Source organism: Mustelus asterias, chromosome 1 (assembly GCF_964213995.1).
Source record: "Mustelus asterias chromosome 1, sMusAst1.hap1.1, whole genome shotgun sequence".
Classification (NCBI taxonomy): Eukaryota; Metazoa; Chordata; class Chondrichthyes; order Carcharhiniformes; family Triakidae; genus Mustelus; species Mustelus asterias.
The window spans coordinates 62255968-62270827 of record NC_135801.1 but is presented as its reverse complement, the minus strand read 5'-3'; the positions used below and the strand labels follow the sequence as shown (position 1 = coordinate 62270827).

Below are 14860 nucleotides of genomic sequence, written 5' to 3'. Positions count from 1 at the left end.
ATAGCGTGCAAGAAACAATATGTTTCACTGTATACCAATACATGTGACAATAAATCAAATCAAATACCTATCTTTATCAAAGAAAAATATTTTATTATATTTAACCACAAATGTTGTTTGAAACTGGAAAAATCCTGGTTCCTAATTACCAAACATAACTTTTGCTTCATTTCTGGCAAAACTTAAATCAGAACTTCAAGACCAGGTATAGGTATACAGCAGTGATTATGTAAATGGACATCTAATCTAGTTTAAAAACCACAAGTCAGAATTCCATCATGCTGGTTTGAGAATTTGAATATACTTTAAAATTTAGGAGATAAAAAGCTAGTATCAGTAAAATGAATGACTGTGAAACTGTTGGATTGTTGCAAAACCCAACTGGATCACTGAAGTCTTCTGGAGAACAAAGTGAATTGTCCTTACCCAGTCTGGTCAATATGTGACACTAGTCCCATACCAATTTAGTTGATTTTTAAATTTTAAAATTTCAGTGGCTGAATAAGCCATTCAATTCTATAAACTGTTAGGAAAGTCCACAGCAGTAAATGTCAGTCTTGCCAGCAAGACATCCAGCAAAAGAATAAAAAAAAGCCCAAGTCATTTTTACAAATTACTGAGAACATGGGGTCAAATTTGATGGAGTAATTTTTGACGAGCTGCTGCCCATTTTGTGCTTGAAAAACAGACAGAAGTTAAAAATTGATCCACATCTCATGAACTCCATTAGCGCATAGCACACCTGTCTGTTTCGTACCGAAGGTTGTTTATATATGCAGGGGATTTTCACAGCAACTTCATTGCAGTGTTAATGTGAGCCTACTTGTGACACTAATAAATAAACTTTAAGTCAAGAGTTGTACACTGTCAAATAAGGGTCTGGCACATACAGGGTTAATGTGGGACAGAGCCAAGTGCAATGAACACAATAATCTAAGAGAACACAGGACCTACACTTAGGTGTCAGTGTGGTGTTGGACAGAGCCATGTGCAGACCTAAGCATGAAGATAGCTGTGTCAAAAGCATAGTTTAAAAGAAACCCATCGCTAAAACCCAATCCCTGAGTTGGAGCATAAACACATAGCATCCGAGCTTTTCTGAAATAAATAATTTTTCAAATGTCTTTTCAAACTGAGCGCCATTACCATAGTTGCAGAGCCCACCAAAACCAGCAAGTGTCTCCAAATGAATGGCGATGCCATCTTGAAATTCAGAAAGCTCTTCAAGCAGAACCTACACCTTTAAATATTCATCCATAGACGAGAATTCCACATTTCCAAATCACTTCAGTCTAATTCAAGGCCCAGATCAATCACATAATTGGGGAATTTGGAGAAAAGGACACCATAGATACAACATCACTTAAGACAACTAGATGCCTGCAATTTTAGTGCAGTGAGATCTTAAGGGCATGATTTTCTGACTAGCTTCAGGACTCTGATGTGGGAACCAAATGGGGGTCTGCAGCCCACACTTCCTGGCAACTTTCACTCCCGATTGTCCACTTCTTACCTCATTGTGCTATTAAGGATGGCTAGCAGGTTTCAGATGCTGCCAGCCCAATCAAACGTTGGCAGAACTGGAGTCTTAGCAGGCCCACTGGGAGAGATGAATGCTCTTTAGACAGGTAGGAAACTTGGAGGAGGCCTCAAAATGTAGATGCCCCCTTAGGCATAAAATTAAATTAATAGTGCAGAGCAGTGAAGGTGGATGACCCTGCAGAATGTGGGTGGTGGATTGCGGCATGGCTTTTCCTTTCTGTGGCTCATCAAATTGGCATGGAGCTCCCAACTCTGATGAATTCCTAGCCAGAATGGCCATCTTCACTGAGCTGTGGCAGCCTCCCCCCGAGCAGCTGGGCGAGGGGAGCACTACGCTGCTAGCAAATGGCTTCCTCAGGTCGTCGGTCCACACCCTAGCCCATCCCTGGAAAACCTACCCAGCAGTAGGAATGTGTCACGGAGCCATACTGATGCTATTACACCTGCAAACCATCCTCCTCTCCCATCCCCGCCCTCCCAGTCTCGAGCCCTATCACCATGGGACCAAGAAAATTTTGCCTTCAGTCTCTGCAACATAGAGTCACACCAAATAAAAATGCAGGGAAGGATCTCTGCCATACCTGTTTCTGAATAGTTTAAAGATCTCCTCCCTATGCAAATTTAAAAATTAAGCAGCTATGTTACATAAATTGGAGTAGAAGCTTTTCTCATGAGTAAAGCAAATTAAGTATTGTTTTTTGCAGCGAGTCAAAATTCTGCGGACATTTGCATAGCCGAGCACATTCCACAATGTCATGCTAACCAGCAAATGCTGTAAGGAAAATAAAGGGTTGGGAAAAACTGGATTACAATACAGCACACAACTCAACATTTTGCAAAAGTTTACAAGTAAACCATTGAAATTTGAAATGAAAACTTGCAGTTTCCTTTTTAAAATCCCAAGAAACAAAGGAGGACTTCACTAACCTGACTCCAATTTCACACTCCATCAGTATTGCAGAACAATATTTTTATAATGTAGGTGATTTATATAGTCATATAAGTTTACAGCATTGAAACAGGCCCTTCGGCCCAACTTGTCCATACTGCTCAATTTTTACCACTAAGCTAGTCCCAACTGCCCGCATTTGGTCCATAATCCTCTATATCCTTCTTACCCATGTAACTGTGCAAATGCTTTTTAAAGACAAAATTGTCCCTGCCTCTACTACTGCCACCTCGTTCCAGACACTCACCACCCTCAATGAAAAAATTGCCCCTCTGGACCCTTTTGTATTTCTCCCAATCCGCCTTAAACCTATGCCTTTAGTTTTAGACTCCCCTACCTTCGAGAAAAGATGTTGACTATCTACCTTATCTATGCCCCTCATTAAGTAATGCTTGCTTCTACCTCTTGCCACTTAAGTAAGTAAAACTGATTAGGGTTATCACTTCCCTTTAAGAGGCAGCTTTCATTATCATTTGTAGGAAATTAAGTCTTGTAGAAAGGGGAGGCCACACATGGCTGATCTTTTACACTTTTTAATTTATCCAATTTTTGTATGAGAAATGGATTAAAATTTGCAAAGATTGTATCATGGGAAATATGATTATGTTTGTCACTTTTTCTAATGAGCTTACAGTTCAGTCAAAGCGTGTTTAAAATATTGACATGCTCTGTAGGTATCATCTCCCAAAAAGTGTTAGAATTGCATAGGTACTGTTGTTTTGAGAAGTCGCACCATAACTTTTAATATTTTATTTTGATATTTACTATTTTTATTATGCACTATGATTTTTGTTACTATAAAAATAATGTACTGGGCAATTGTTTCTTAGTTTAGTGGTGTTTAGCAAATAAAGCATTGGCTGTTCTGACAGCTACTTTTGCTGTGTTGAGAATTATTAGCTCTGAAACTTCAGATAATCTATACCGGGCATTGGAGGAAAAAACAGATTGCAGCAATTCATCAATTATCCTTCCACACACTGACTGCCATCAAACTTACAAAGTGCTACTATTGTAAAGTAAATAGTTTCCTTATTCTATATCTTGCCAAAGTGGCTTTTTACTGCATATTCAAACCAATTTTCTATTTTTCAGTTAGAGCCAACAACTAACAACCAAATTATGGCAGATAAAAAACTGAAAAACTACAAAGAATATATTCCATTGTCTAACATTTACTCTACTGCATTTTACACAACTTAATGCACATAATATGAAATACACCTTGCAGTACACGTGTTATTCATTAAAAATCTATCATAAATTATTATATCAATATGCAACTTTAGACATGTGGCAACCTGTGCCATAAGGATCCATTTTGGGCAATTCTATGCATACTTGTTAATGCTTCAGTTTTGCAACATCAGAAAAGGCAAATTATGGTCTGTAAAGTATAATTATAGCTCAGTGTACTACTACAGCTGATTCATTATAAACACCAAGAGCCAGGCATAATGTTTCATTGAATATTGCATGAGTATTATAGTTCAGAGGAAAATATACCATTATATCTATACATACACACACTGAGGTGAAAGTGACTGATTTAGATCCATAGTCATATCCACTGCCATCAGACATGCTATTCTGTATCTAGCCTGAGCGACTGAAAATCCCCAACTGTTTGTGGTGCTTACCTGTTCACACTTGTTCTTGAATTATTGAAAAATCTCAGGTACATGGATTGGAGCTTTGTTGTAAAGAATCTATTTATTATGATTAATTGGAAACTGCAAATATCTGAAAGTCTTCACAGTTCCTCAAAAATAGATTCTGCGCAAAACAAACTTTTATACAAGTGCTCATCAGTGTTAATGCATAAGATGTATCTAAGAACTCCCAACTTCTTGGATAAATATCTTCTGTAAATTATTTTTTGAGATACTGCTAGTTCATGAACATAAAAGCTTTTGAAAAAAAAATTAGAAAATCTCAGGCACTGAAATTTGAAACAGTTACCCCATGACTAATGGCTCTGTGATCCTGGCTGGTGGTACTGTTTGTATTGTGTTTACAGTTTCTGTTTCTTGTATTTGTTTTTAGACAGAAATAAACACCAAAGCATAACTTATACACATGTACTGTGTTAGTGTTCTTTTTAATCTGCTCTATAAATACATATATTTCAAAATAGTTATAAAGGGGTAATTCTACGAGTTGTTAGCTGAGCACCATTTAACAGGCTGAACATCATAGGTAGTGTGCCTGAGGTTTCTACATGTGTTGTCAGTGGGCCAGGCTCCCAGCACCAGCACCAATTTGTAAAAATTGCCCCCTCACTCCCTTGGACTACAGAGCGATCTTTATTTTCTTGTTGTCACCCTTAAGAAAAGTTCTAAACCTTTTGCAATGAATCATTTTTGCAGCAGTTATTACAAGGATTTATAACAAATCCAATCTTCTCTGCACTGAACCGTAGGCATGGAACAATTCTGATTTTTCACAATAAATTTTCCGTTCTTGTGATGCTTACCGTATACATTGATTTAAAGTAAAAATAATTTATAGACTTCGGGCGAGATTCTCCGGCCTCCCAGCCGTGCGTTTCCTGCCAACGGGAGGTGGCACATTGTTTGCTCGTGGTCCCGCTGCTGTCAATGGGAATTCCGATTGACATCACCCCACGCCACAGGAAACCCACATGCAGGGGATGGGCTGCTGGCGGGACTGGAGGATCCCGCTGGCGTGAACAGCTGGAGGATTCCAGCCAAAAGCTCTCAGAATTGTTTTAAAAGTTGAAATACCCAAAAGCATTTCATAAATTTCTGGAAGCTTTGGGCGCTCATATTTCTCATCACTGAATTAAAAACAAAATTGGGATATATTTTTTGTTTAACAAGATGAGAGATATTTGAATTGATAATTGGACTTTTTTACCATTTCAAGCACTCAGTGTCAGCATAAAACAGGTCACGTACAAGATCCCTCAATACATCCTTATCCTATTTCTTAGGGAAACAGCCACAATGCCAATGTTTCCAAAACAAGTCATCCCATGGTCTCTCTGTATTAGATTGACAATCAGTGTTGGTTTTGTGCTGTGGGCCCACACACAATGAGAAGGTTCAATTAAGCTGGGGGGAGTCAGCAGACTGTTAATAGCAAACATTTGTATTTATATGTTGGGCGGGATTCTCTGGTCCCTCAGCCCCGTGTTTCCCAATGGTGGGAGGCGGTGTGCCATTTGCTGGGGGCGGGATATTTTGATCCCTCCACTGTCAATGGGATTTCTCATTGAAGACACCGCACAGCACCAGGAAACCCGTGGGCCGGGATGTGCTGCTGGCGGGACCAGGGAATCCCGCCACCAGCAAACGGCTGGGAAATCCCAGTCATTATCTATAAGGTAGTAAAAACCTCCCATGGTGCTTCACAGGAGTGTTATCAGACAAAGTTTGACACCAAACCATGTAATAAGGTGACCAAAGAGGAGGGAGGCTTCGAGGCGACACAGCTGCAGATGGGGGAGTGATTAAAATCAGGGATGTTAAGTTACGGAATTGCAAAGGGAGAGTGAACCGCAGGGCTTAGTTGGGAGGGGTGGAGATCAAGGAGCTGGGTCATGTCAGTTGGGGCAACAGCCTCTGGGATTGGAGCTTGGAGGTTGGGGCTGGGAGCGGGGAGGTCAGAGGTTGGGGTCAGGGTCAACTTGGAGTGGCAGTGGGATAGTGCTTCACATATAAACAACTTAGCTTTTTTACTGCAAGCATTCTGTAGAGTTGGTTTCCACAATGAGTGCTGCCTCAGGGTAAACTAACATTGTAGCTGGGGCTTGAAGCAAGTGTTAGACCTCTTAGTTGCATATGAAAACTGTTTAATATTTGCTTCAGGCATGCAAGGACATTATTTGATTGTCCTTACTTGACACTCAGTTGGATAGGTGCATGCCTTTCTTTGCTGCCATTTTGGGCACTTAGGAGGCCACAGCGTGCTTGAAATTACATTCTGACAGAGAAAAAAAACAAACATCTTCCATTCTCAACGCTTCATTCAAAGTTAGTTGATTGTTCAGTGATTGTTTAAAATTAATACAGGGATCAATATCAGCAGAATTGGCGTGGATGTTCTAATGGTAAACTGAAAAAATATATATGAAACCTGAATGCCATCTTACACAAATAGCATCTGGGTCCAAACTTGAGCTGATTACAAATAGAGGCTTACAACCAAGCAACAGTTAGCTAACATGTAACTACCACAGACATTATTTCATTTGCTGCTTATTTAAATTTAGTTTTTATGAGTGGTATGTGCGTTTAAGAAAATGTTAGTGACATGTTAATGGACACTATAATCTAGCTGATTGCACAAGGTGCTAGCATTTTGAATATATGCTCGTGTATAATTGAATAAAGTGCACTATTAGCTTTGCTTTTTCTCCTGCTTCCCATCAAGCAACTCTTCCACAGGTATCAGTGAGAAGCAATAATTATACCCATATCCATTTCGATAAATGATCTCAAACTTCCAACGTCAGCTTTCTTCCTACCAATTAGCCTATTAGCAATAATCCACTGTGGTGCCAGGGTCATTATTTAAGGATTTGGACCTTTCATAAAGATGATAAATTATTGCCAGGTGGAAGTTTTTAAAGCATTTTTTTGATCAGGTTAAAATGCACTTTGGACACTAAACCCTGAGCTGCCCCTTTCCCTCCTTTGTTAAGCAGTCCTATTATTCTATAGTTTTAACTAGACAGCTATTTCTTACGGGTTTTCAGCAAACAACAGTCTAAGCTTAGAGCTTAGTGGCTATAATACTTAGCTTTTCATGCAAGATTAGCAGAAACACAACCTCTAGGCCTGCACACATTCTCAAGACTGTTCTCATAATTCATCTGTTGATGGAATAACATACAAGTTGTTCAAATTATGAGCACAGACTTTGTTTTCTTGGTAGGATCTTCATTATCAAGATGGACTTCCCTGATGAAGTTAATATATTTTACTGATTAAAAGAGCCGTGCTTTTTTCTTCATGTCATTTCTCTTCCAGAGTGCAAGTCGATTAAATTCTTCTATAGTCATGCCAAACACTCGATAGAATTCCTCTGGAGACAAGTGCCGCTGGAAAAGAAATAGATATTACTGTGTTAATGCCAAAAGGAGAAAACATATATTTCTTCACAATTATTAGAAGTTACAAACAATAACTGTAGAACAGTTATAAATAAAAGAACAATTTTATTCAAACAATTTTATTCAAACAAGTCCACAAGGCGATGACCTTGTGGAATTATCATGAGACTATTAATCCAGAAACTCAGCTAATGTTCTGGAGACCAGAGTTTGAATCCTGCCACGGCAAATGGTGGAATTTGAATTCAATAAAGTCTGGAAATAAAAATCTACTGATAACCATGAAACCATTGTCGACTGTCGGAAAAACCAATCTGGTTCACTAATGTCCTTTAGAGAAGGAAATTTGCTGTTCTTACCTGGTCTGACCTATATGTGACTCCAGAATCACAGCAATGTGGTTGACTCTGAACTGCCCTCAGGCAACTAGGGATGGGCAATAAATGCTGGACAGCCAGCGATGCCCGTCTCCCATGAATGAAAAAGAAAGTTCTGATGAAGGTTAAAACCTATGACATTAACCTGTGTTATTCTCAGTTATCAACTGATATGCATTACCATCAATTTCTACTTGGATACTGCTTTATATCTCTTAATATTTAACCTGGAAATAGTTCATGGCTATTAGAAGTCACTAATTTTAAAGCCTTCCTGATTAAAGCTTCTCCTAAGAACTAGAAAATAAAATAATCTCTCTCTCAACTAAAATATGCCATTGCTGTCACTAGATTTATTTACTATATTTGTACCGATATGTTACAGGGGGAAGAAACACTTATGCTCAAATGCTTTTCAACTGGGTGTAATTTTCACCTTCATCATTTGATCAGTGAACTAGCAAAGTGAATCACCAACTGGTATAAAATTGGGTGTGAATCGTTCCACTAATTTACTAATTGATAATTGCACTCCCCATAAGTAGCTCACTGATTGAGACTGAAACCTCACAAAGTGGCTGCTACTTGAAGTTTTAAAGTTTATTTGTTAGTGTCACAAGTAGGCTTACATTAACACTGCAATGAAGTTGGTGAAAATCCCCTAGTCACCACACTCCGACACCTATTCAGGTACACGGAGGGAGAATTTAGCATGGCCAATTAACCTAACCAGCACATCTTTGGACCGTGGGAGGAAACCTACGCAGACATGGGGAGAATGTGCAAACTCTGCACAGACAGTGACCCAAGCTGGGAATTGAACCCAGTGCTAACCACTGTGCTGCCCACCTGCAGCATTTGGAAGGAAGAGCTGCACTTGCATATGGTGCATATGCACTTGCATAGGATGGTGAGTGGGGGAAGTGACTTTCTGCAGAAGCATGGTAGTATGACTTTTTCCGAGAGCCTTTATTTTCTGAAGCAGCTGTGATTGTTTGAATAGAGCAAATGGAAGGAGAATTCATTCCCTTTCATGTGTGGCCAGGAAAATCAGTCAGCAGTAAGGGAATGAGGTCATAGAGTGAGCCAGTACTACCGGCATTGTTCCCATGACTTGGCTGTAATGCAGCAAACAATGTAATAACTTCACCAGGAACATCAAAGTAAGATTCTTCTTCATTTCACTCTTACTCTCTGCTAGGCCTTACACCAGCTTACTTTGGTTCCGGCACACTTAATGCTTCCTCTTTTGGATTCCCAAACATCCACTGGAATTCTAGCACTGCGCCTGTCACGGAATCAGAGGGGGTGGGCGAGAGGGGTGGACAATGGAAGTGTCCATTGACTTCAGGTGGGATTTTCTGATCTTGGGTCGAGCGAAGCTGTAAAATCCCACCCATCTTCCTCAATCACAATGGGATGGATCAGCGCCTCTCTTTCTCCTTGTATTCAGGCACTCAGGGCACTTCCATTTGTGTCAGGATGTGCATTGAGACAGAATATCTTCCTCTTTGTTCTTGTGCTCTCCTTGCTGTTGCATGTCTGTTTCTACATGAAGAGTGGAAATGTCTGCCTAGTTGTCGGGTTTTGAAGATGCCTGTAGTAACTTAGATAATCGTGCATGAAACGGAGCAGCGGCTTTTGACCAAGGATGCAAAGTATTTGTAAGGGGAGTATCAGACACCTTGAGTGCCTGAACACAAGCCAGAGAGGCAGTGATCCATCGATTGTGGAAGAACCTATCATCAACATCACTGAAGGCACATAAAGCATTGGAGATAGCCAGATTGCAGGCCATATACCTCAGCCAGTGTGGGCACCTTCCCTTCTTTTGCTCTTTTGACTGAAATTTCTTACTCATACACTCAGCATGACAATGGTTAGAGGGATTCACAAGTGAGCAGGTGCAAATACAGATGGAATGGACAGCCTAGAAGTCAGCTCAACGGAGGCAACAGAGGACACAGATTTAAAGCCATTGATGTTTCATCGAACATCCTACAGCTACAACAACTGCTTTGAAATGATTGAGGTAGCCAACAATTACAATACAAGGAAACTTTCTCTCAAATTGGCCCCAGTATTTCATTTAAGAGCAGCTGAGGATTTCTCTGAACATCAATGAAAATTGTCTCCCTTCCTGCTCATGGCAGAAGGGGAGGAACTGTTGAAAATAATGTGTAGAGGTACAAATGCAGCTTGAGCTCTTGACAACCATTATATGACCGAATTTACATAAATGCATCGAGCCCACCTCTTTAAACTCAAGCTTCAGCCAGTTAATTTGAGCTTATCCTGAATATCAGAATTGGTGGTTAACCGACAGTAAGTTGATGGTTTGGTCTCAACATGGTTTTCACCTTGCAATACTCTCTCAGTTAAGGTATAAGTTAATTGATGATGAGAAGGAAATTGTTCACTATGACCCCACAAGATGTGTTTAAGTAAAGGCCATCTTGCAAACCATAACAGCAGATGGTGAAGCCAAGCAAAAACAGAATTTGTTTATTGTTTCAAATTGATCTGAATTTAACATGCATACAAAAACAGGATTGGGGAGAAGCAGGACAAGGGGACCTCATTATACTATGAGAAATCTTCGACCACATTTTGGGGGAGGGAGGGGGGAGAGAGGTTGCTGGGAGAATAGCAGGACTATAGGGGAGAAGTGGTACTGTGGGAGAACAGAGAATGCAGGGTGGTGGTTGGGGGGAGGAATGGGGAGGTGGGGGGATGGGGCCGGGGAAGAGGGGTGGATGGAGGTGTTAGTAGTGGGAGGGCCCATAGGGGAGGGAAGGCGTGAACAAGAGGGACCATGGCATTCTATGGAAGAATACAGCAATTGTGGATGGTGGGCAGTGGAAAAGGGATTGTGTGGGGGATTCGCCAGGTCCACCAGCTCCTGGCGAGAATCGCAATGGTGCGGAGAATTGGGCATTGGCTGAAAAATGAGTTTTGCGCTGGTCACCGAACCCGTTCCAATGTTCCCAATCTGGCACGCTGGCCCCGATTGGGTTCCTGGCCAGAGCGGGCAGGAAACTAATAAATATTCAAATGCACTATTTTACAATCGATTCACAGTTTGAAGCCCAATTTAATTCCCTCCGCTATTCACCTGCCTTCCCAGTGGGCTTTTGTACAGGTGCTCACAACCATGGCGTGTTTGACCCTAAGGGTCCAGGGAACACCATTAATCCCTCAGCAATGAGCGGCATCCTCTCCCAACACTACACAGGCATGAGGTCAACCTGACCACCCCACGGCAACCCCCAATCTAGAACCCCCACTCAGGCCCCATTCCCCTTCAGACTCCCACTCAGCTCCTCTTCCTCCTCAGACCATCCACTCAGGCCCCTTTCCGGCTACACACCGTGGGAGTGCCAACGGTGCACTTCCCCCAGCACCCTGGCACTAACACCTGGGAACTTGGATCCCGAGGGAGTTAAGGAGGTAGGTCCAGTGGCCATTTGCTGCTTTGCTGCTGCCAGGCTGCAGAGGAAAGGTCTCTCAGGGGTTCTAGTGGTTTGGTAGGCTTAGTGTGGGAGCAAGGGGTTGACCTCACCACTCTCTCCCAGTATGGGGGTCTCATGGCTTGACTGCCCTTTTTAGCCCAGGCAGACCTGAAGATCACCCCTGGAATAGTGTAGTCCTGTGATAAACATCTTCGTTGCTGCCTATGAGCTGTGAAAAATTTGAAATGGTCAGGTTACTTTAATCTCCATGCCCCCTGGTCACCTGGAAGGTTTTTAAATCATTGCAGCACTCAATTCTGCAGCAGAACCGTTTCTTCCTGCCAGAAGCGGCAGGTGTGAGCAGACCCCTTTGAAGTCCTCTGACAGAGCGTATATGTCAATTTCAATTGTGCTGGGAGAGCGGGGAGGGGTTGCATTCTGCACATCTGTGAATTTGAACCCAATGCATTCACACAGCATTGTTTTGATGTTTGAGGCTTCCTAGTTAGCTGAAACCTTTGATACCCTCTCCATTTAATTGGAAACATTTGACCTCTGTCAATTTCAATGTGCAATACTTTGAAAAAGATCTCCATTGGCAGCTTAATGGATTCCTACTTATGCTCTAGTTTGCTGTGTTGATTTTCATTTCCCTTCATGCCTGAATGCATCTCAAGTTCCTCCATTGATCCTAACCATAACGTTTACAATGATTCTAAGCCTATGGTTTCTTCAAAATAAGTAAGTACTTTAACTTCCTCTTTTGCAAGCCACTTATTCCTGGAGGGGGGCTGGAGTGAGGGGAAGGGGTAGGGAAGAGATCTGAGGGGGAAGGGGCTGAGTGGGGATTCCGTGGGAAACGGGGGTGGCTGAGTGGGGGATCTGAGGGGGGGTGTTGAGTCATCTTCATGCCTGCATGTTATGGGGAGGGGGAGTTACCTGTTATTTGTGGGTTGGGGGGGGGGGGAAGGTTGCCCATCTTTAGTGAGGGATTGGTGGTGCTGCCCTGGTCAGTGTGGGGGGGGGGGGGGGGCGGGGGGTGTGGGGGGCACCACTTCATTTGGGGCTGTCTGGCGGGTTCCCCGAAATTGCTTCATAAACATCTTTCTGGGGGTGAATCCCACCTGACAGATGTTGCCAATGCCAGCAGGAAACAATCGCCAGCTTTCCCACTGGTGTGGGCACTTAACTCTGATTCGGGAGAATGGCGGTCTGTTATCAGGAAGAAAAATCATGTTGAAGAATAATTGCGGGGTTCCAGGGAAAAAAAGGTCACCAGGGATTCAAAGCGTGGTGAAGAGATCACAGGAGGGAAGAGAGATGATTCAGCCTGAGGAAAGAGATTGCTCTCTTGTTGTGGCCCACGGTCAAACCTTCCATTGAACCTGTTCTATGTAATGTAGACCTGCTGGCAATACACATCAAGTTGGTTAGCATCTGACAGAAAGGAAGGTGCTTTAAGCTTTGGTATAATTTGGCATCAAAACCTTTGACGAATCTTACTTTATTAAAATAAACGCAAAATACTGCGGATGCTGGAATCTGAAACAAAAACAGAAAAATTCTGGAAAATCTCAGCAGGTCTGACAGCATCGCTGAAGAGTGGAGCCCTAGGGCTTTAGGGCTCTACTATCTCTCCACAGATGCTATCAGATCTGCTAAGATTTTCCAGCATTTTTCTGTATTTGCTTACTATATTAAATACTGATCAAAAAGCCATCCATATTTGGCATTAGTCTGTAGGTAAGCAAATTTCCAACTCAAAAGGTTTATTTTAATCTCTTGCCTTTTTGATTTCATTTCTCAGCAACCAAGAAGATTTGTAAGGGACACAGAATGTGTTCAACAATAAACTGATCCTGGAGATGACACAAGGCTGATTGTGCAATCTCTTTGCAACACAGATCAGGACCATTATAGGTTCTCATCCTTCGGATAGCAAAATGTTGCAATTTCTTTGGCAAACACAGGCTATATTTGATCACTGCCAAAAAGCATATTGTTCCACAAGGGAAATAAACTTAGTTATCCTGCCTCTTCCATTTGCCGTGGGCACATCTGTTTTCTGCTGCACGATGAAGTGGTTGGAGACTGACTTAATGCCCAGAAAGTGGTTAAGCAATACAGTTACTATGAAGGCAAGATATATCTTAGGAGTTCAGAACTATAAAACACTTGGGCTAGATCACAAATACTTCCTTGTTTGGATGTTGTTTTAAATGTTTATGCATGAGAAAATACATTGTCACAGCATTTACAGTATACATACAAGATCATTTCCTCTCATTTTTCTCTGGAACTTGGCTGCTCTGATATAGATGGACGGTAAAAGCTAATTTGGCTATTCATTAGCAATACTATTTGAAACACATTGATGGATCGAGCTTAATTAATTACTTGATGAGTATCTGTTGTTCAGGACTGCGCTGGGCCAAATAAATTCCATTCTCAATGCACCACTGGTGAACTCCATCATATGGTCTTCATTTGACATATGACTTTGTAACCTTGTCAAATGTTTCACAAAATGACTGTTGGAATTGATCATGTAAGATTTACAGAATTAGTTTAATTTCAGGTTTTATTATTTTGGGAAGGCTATAAACTGACAGCAGTATCATGTGTTGATTTACAGCAATAAGGACTGAAGTTAGTGCTGTCAGTCTTGATTAATGAATCCAATTTAAACAATAATTTAAAATAAAAGGTGCAATGACATTGAAAACTGGCTTCTGTATATATTAACTCCTATAAAACCTGTTCCAGGCATAAAGTCCACAGATGAAGTTATATAAATTATATTCTATCCTTCAGATTAGATTGTTGTTGAGAGTCATTGGCTGAGATCATGATCAGAATTCTCCAGCCTCCCATCAGTGGGTTTCTCGGTAGCGCGAGGTGGTTCGCCATTCGCTAGTGGCGGGATTTTCTGGTCACGCCACTGTCAATGGGATTTCCCATTGAAGCCACTCACGAAGCCGGGGAATGAGTGGCAGGGGTACACTGTCAGCGGGACAAGATAATCTGCCACTAGCGGACAGCTGGAGAATTCTGGCCCATGATTTAAACAAAGAACAAAGGAAAATACAGCGCAGGAACAGGCCCTTCGGCCCTCCAAGCCTGCACCGACCATGCTGCCCGACTGAACTAAAACCCCCTACCCTTTCGGGGACCATATCCCTCTATTCCCATCCTAGTCATGTATTTGTCCAGACACCCCTTAAAACTCACTATTGTATCCGCTTCCACGAGCTCCCCCAGCAGCGAGTTCCAGGCACCCACGACCCTCTGAGTAAAAAACTAACCTCGTACATCTCCTTTAAACCTTGCCCCTCACACCTTAAACCTATTTACCCTAGTAATTCACTCTTCCACTCTGAGAAAAAGCTTCTGACTATCCACTCTGTCCATGCCCCTCATAATCTTGTAGATTCTATCAGGTCACCTCTACCTCCGTTGT

General features: G+C 41.7%; 1 protein-coding gene across 1 annotated transcript in view; it reads right to left on the bottom strand.

Annotated features, from left to right (window-relative positions):
* Window positions 1–2033: 2033 nt before the first annotated feature.
* ablim2 (actin binding LIM protein family, member 2) overlaps window positions 2034–14860 on the bottom strand; it is a 357715-nt gene continuing 344888 nt past the window's right edge. Inside the window, exon 22 of the mRNA XM_078213235.1 lies at window positions 2034–7559. Coding sequence (XP_078069361.1) covers window positions 7446–7559 — 114 coding nt within the window. The 3' untranslated portion in view covers window positions 2034–7445. The remainder of the gene's footprint in view (window positions 7560–14860) is intronic.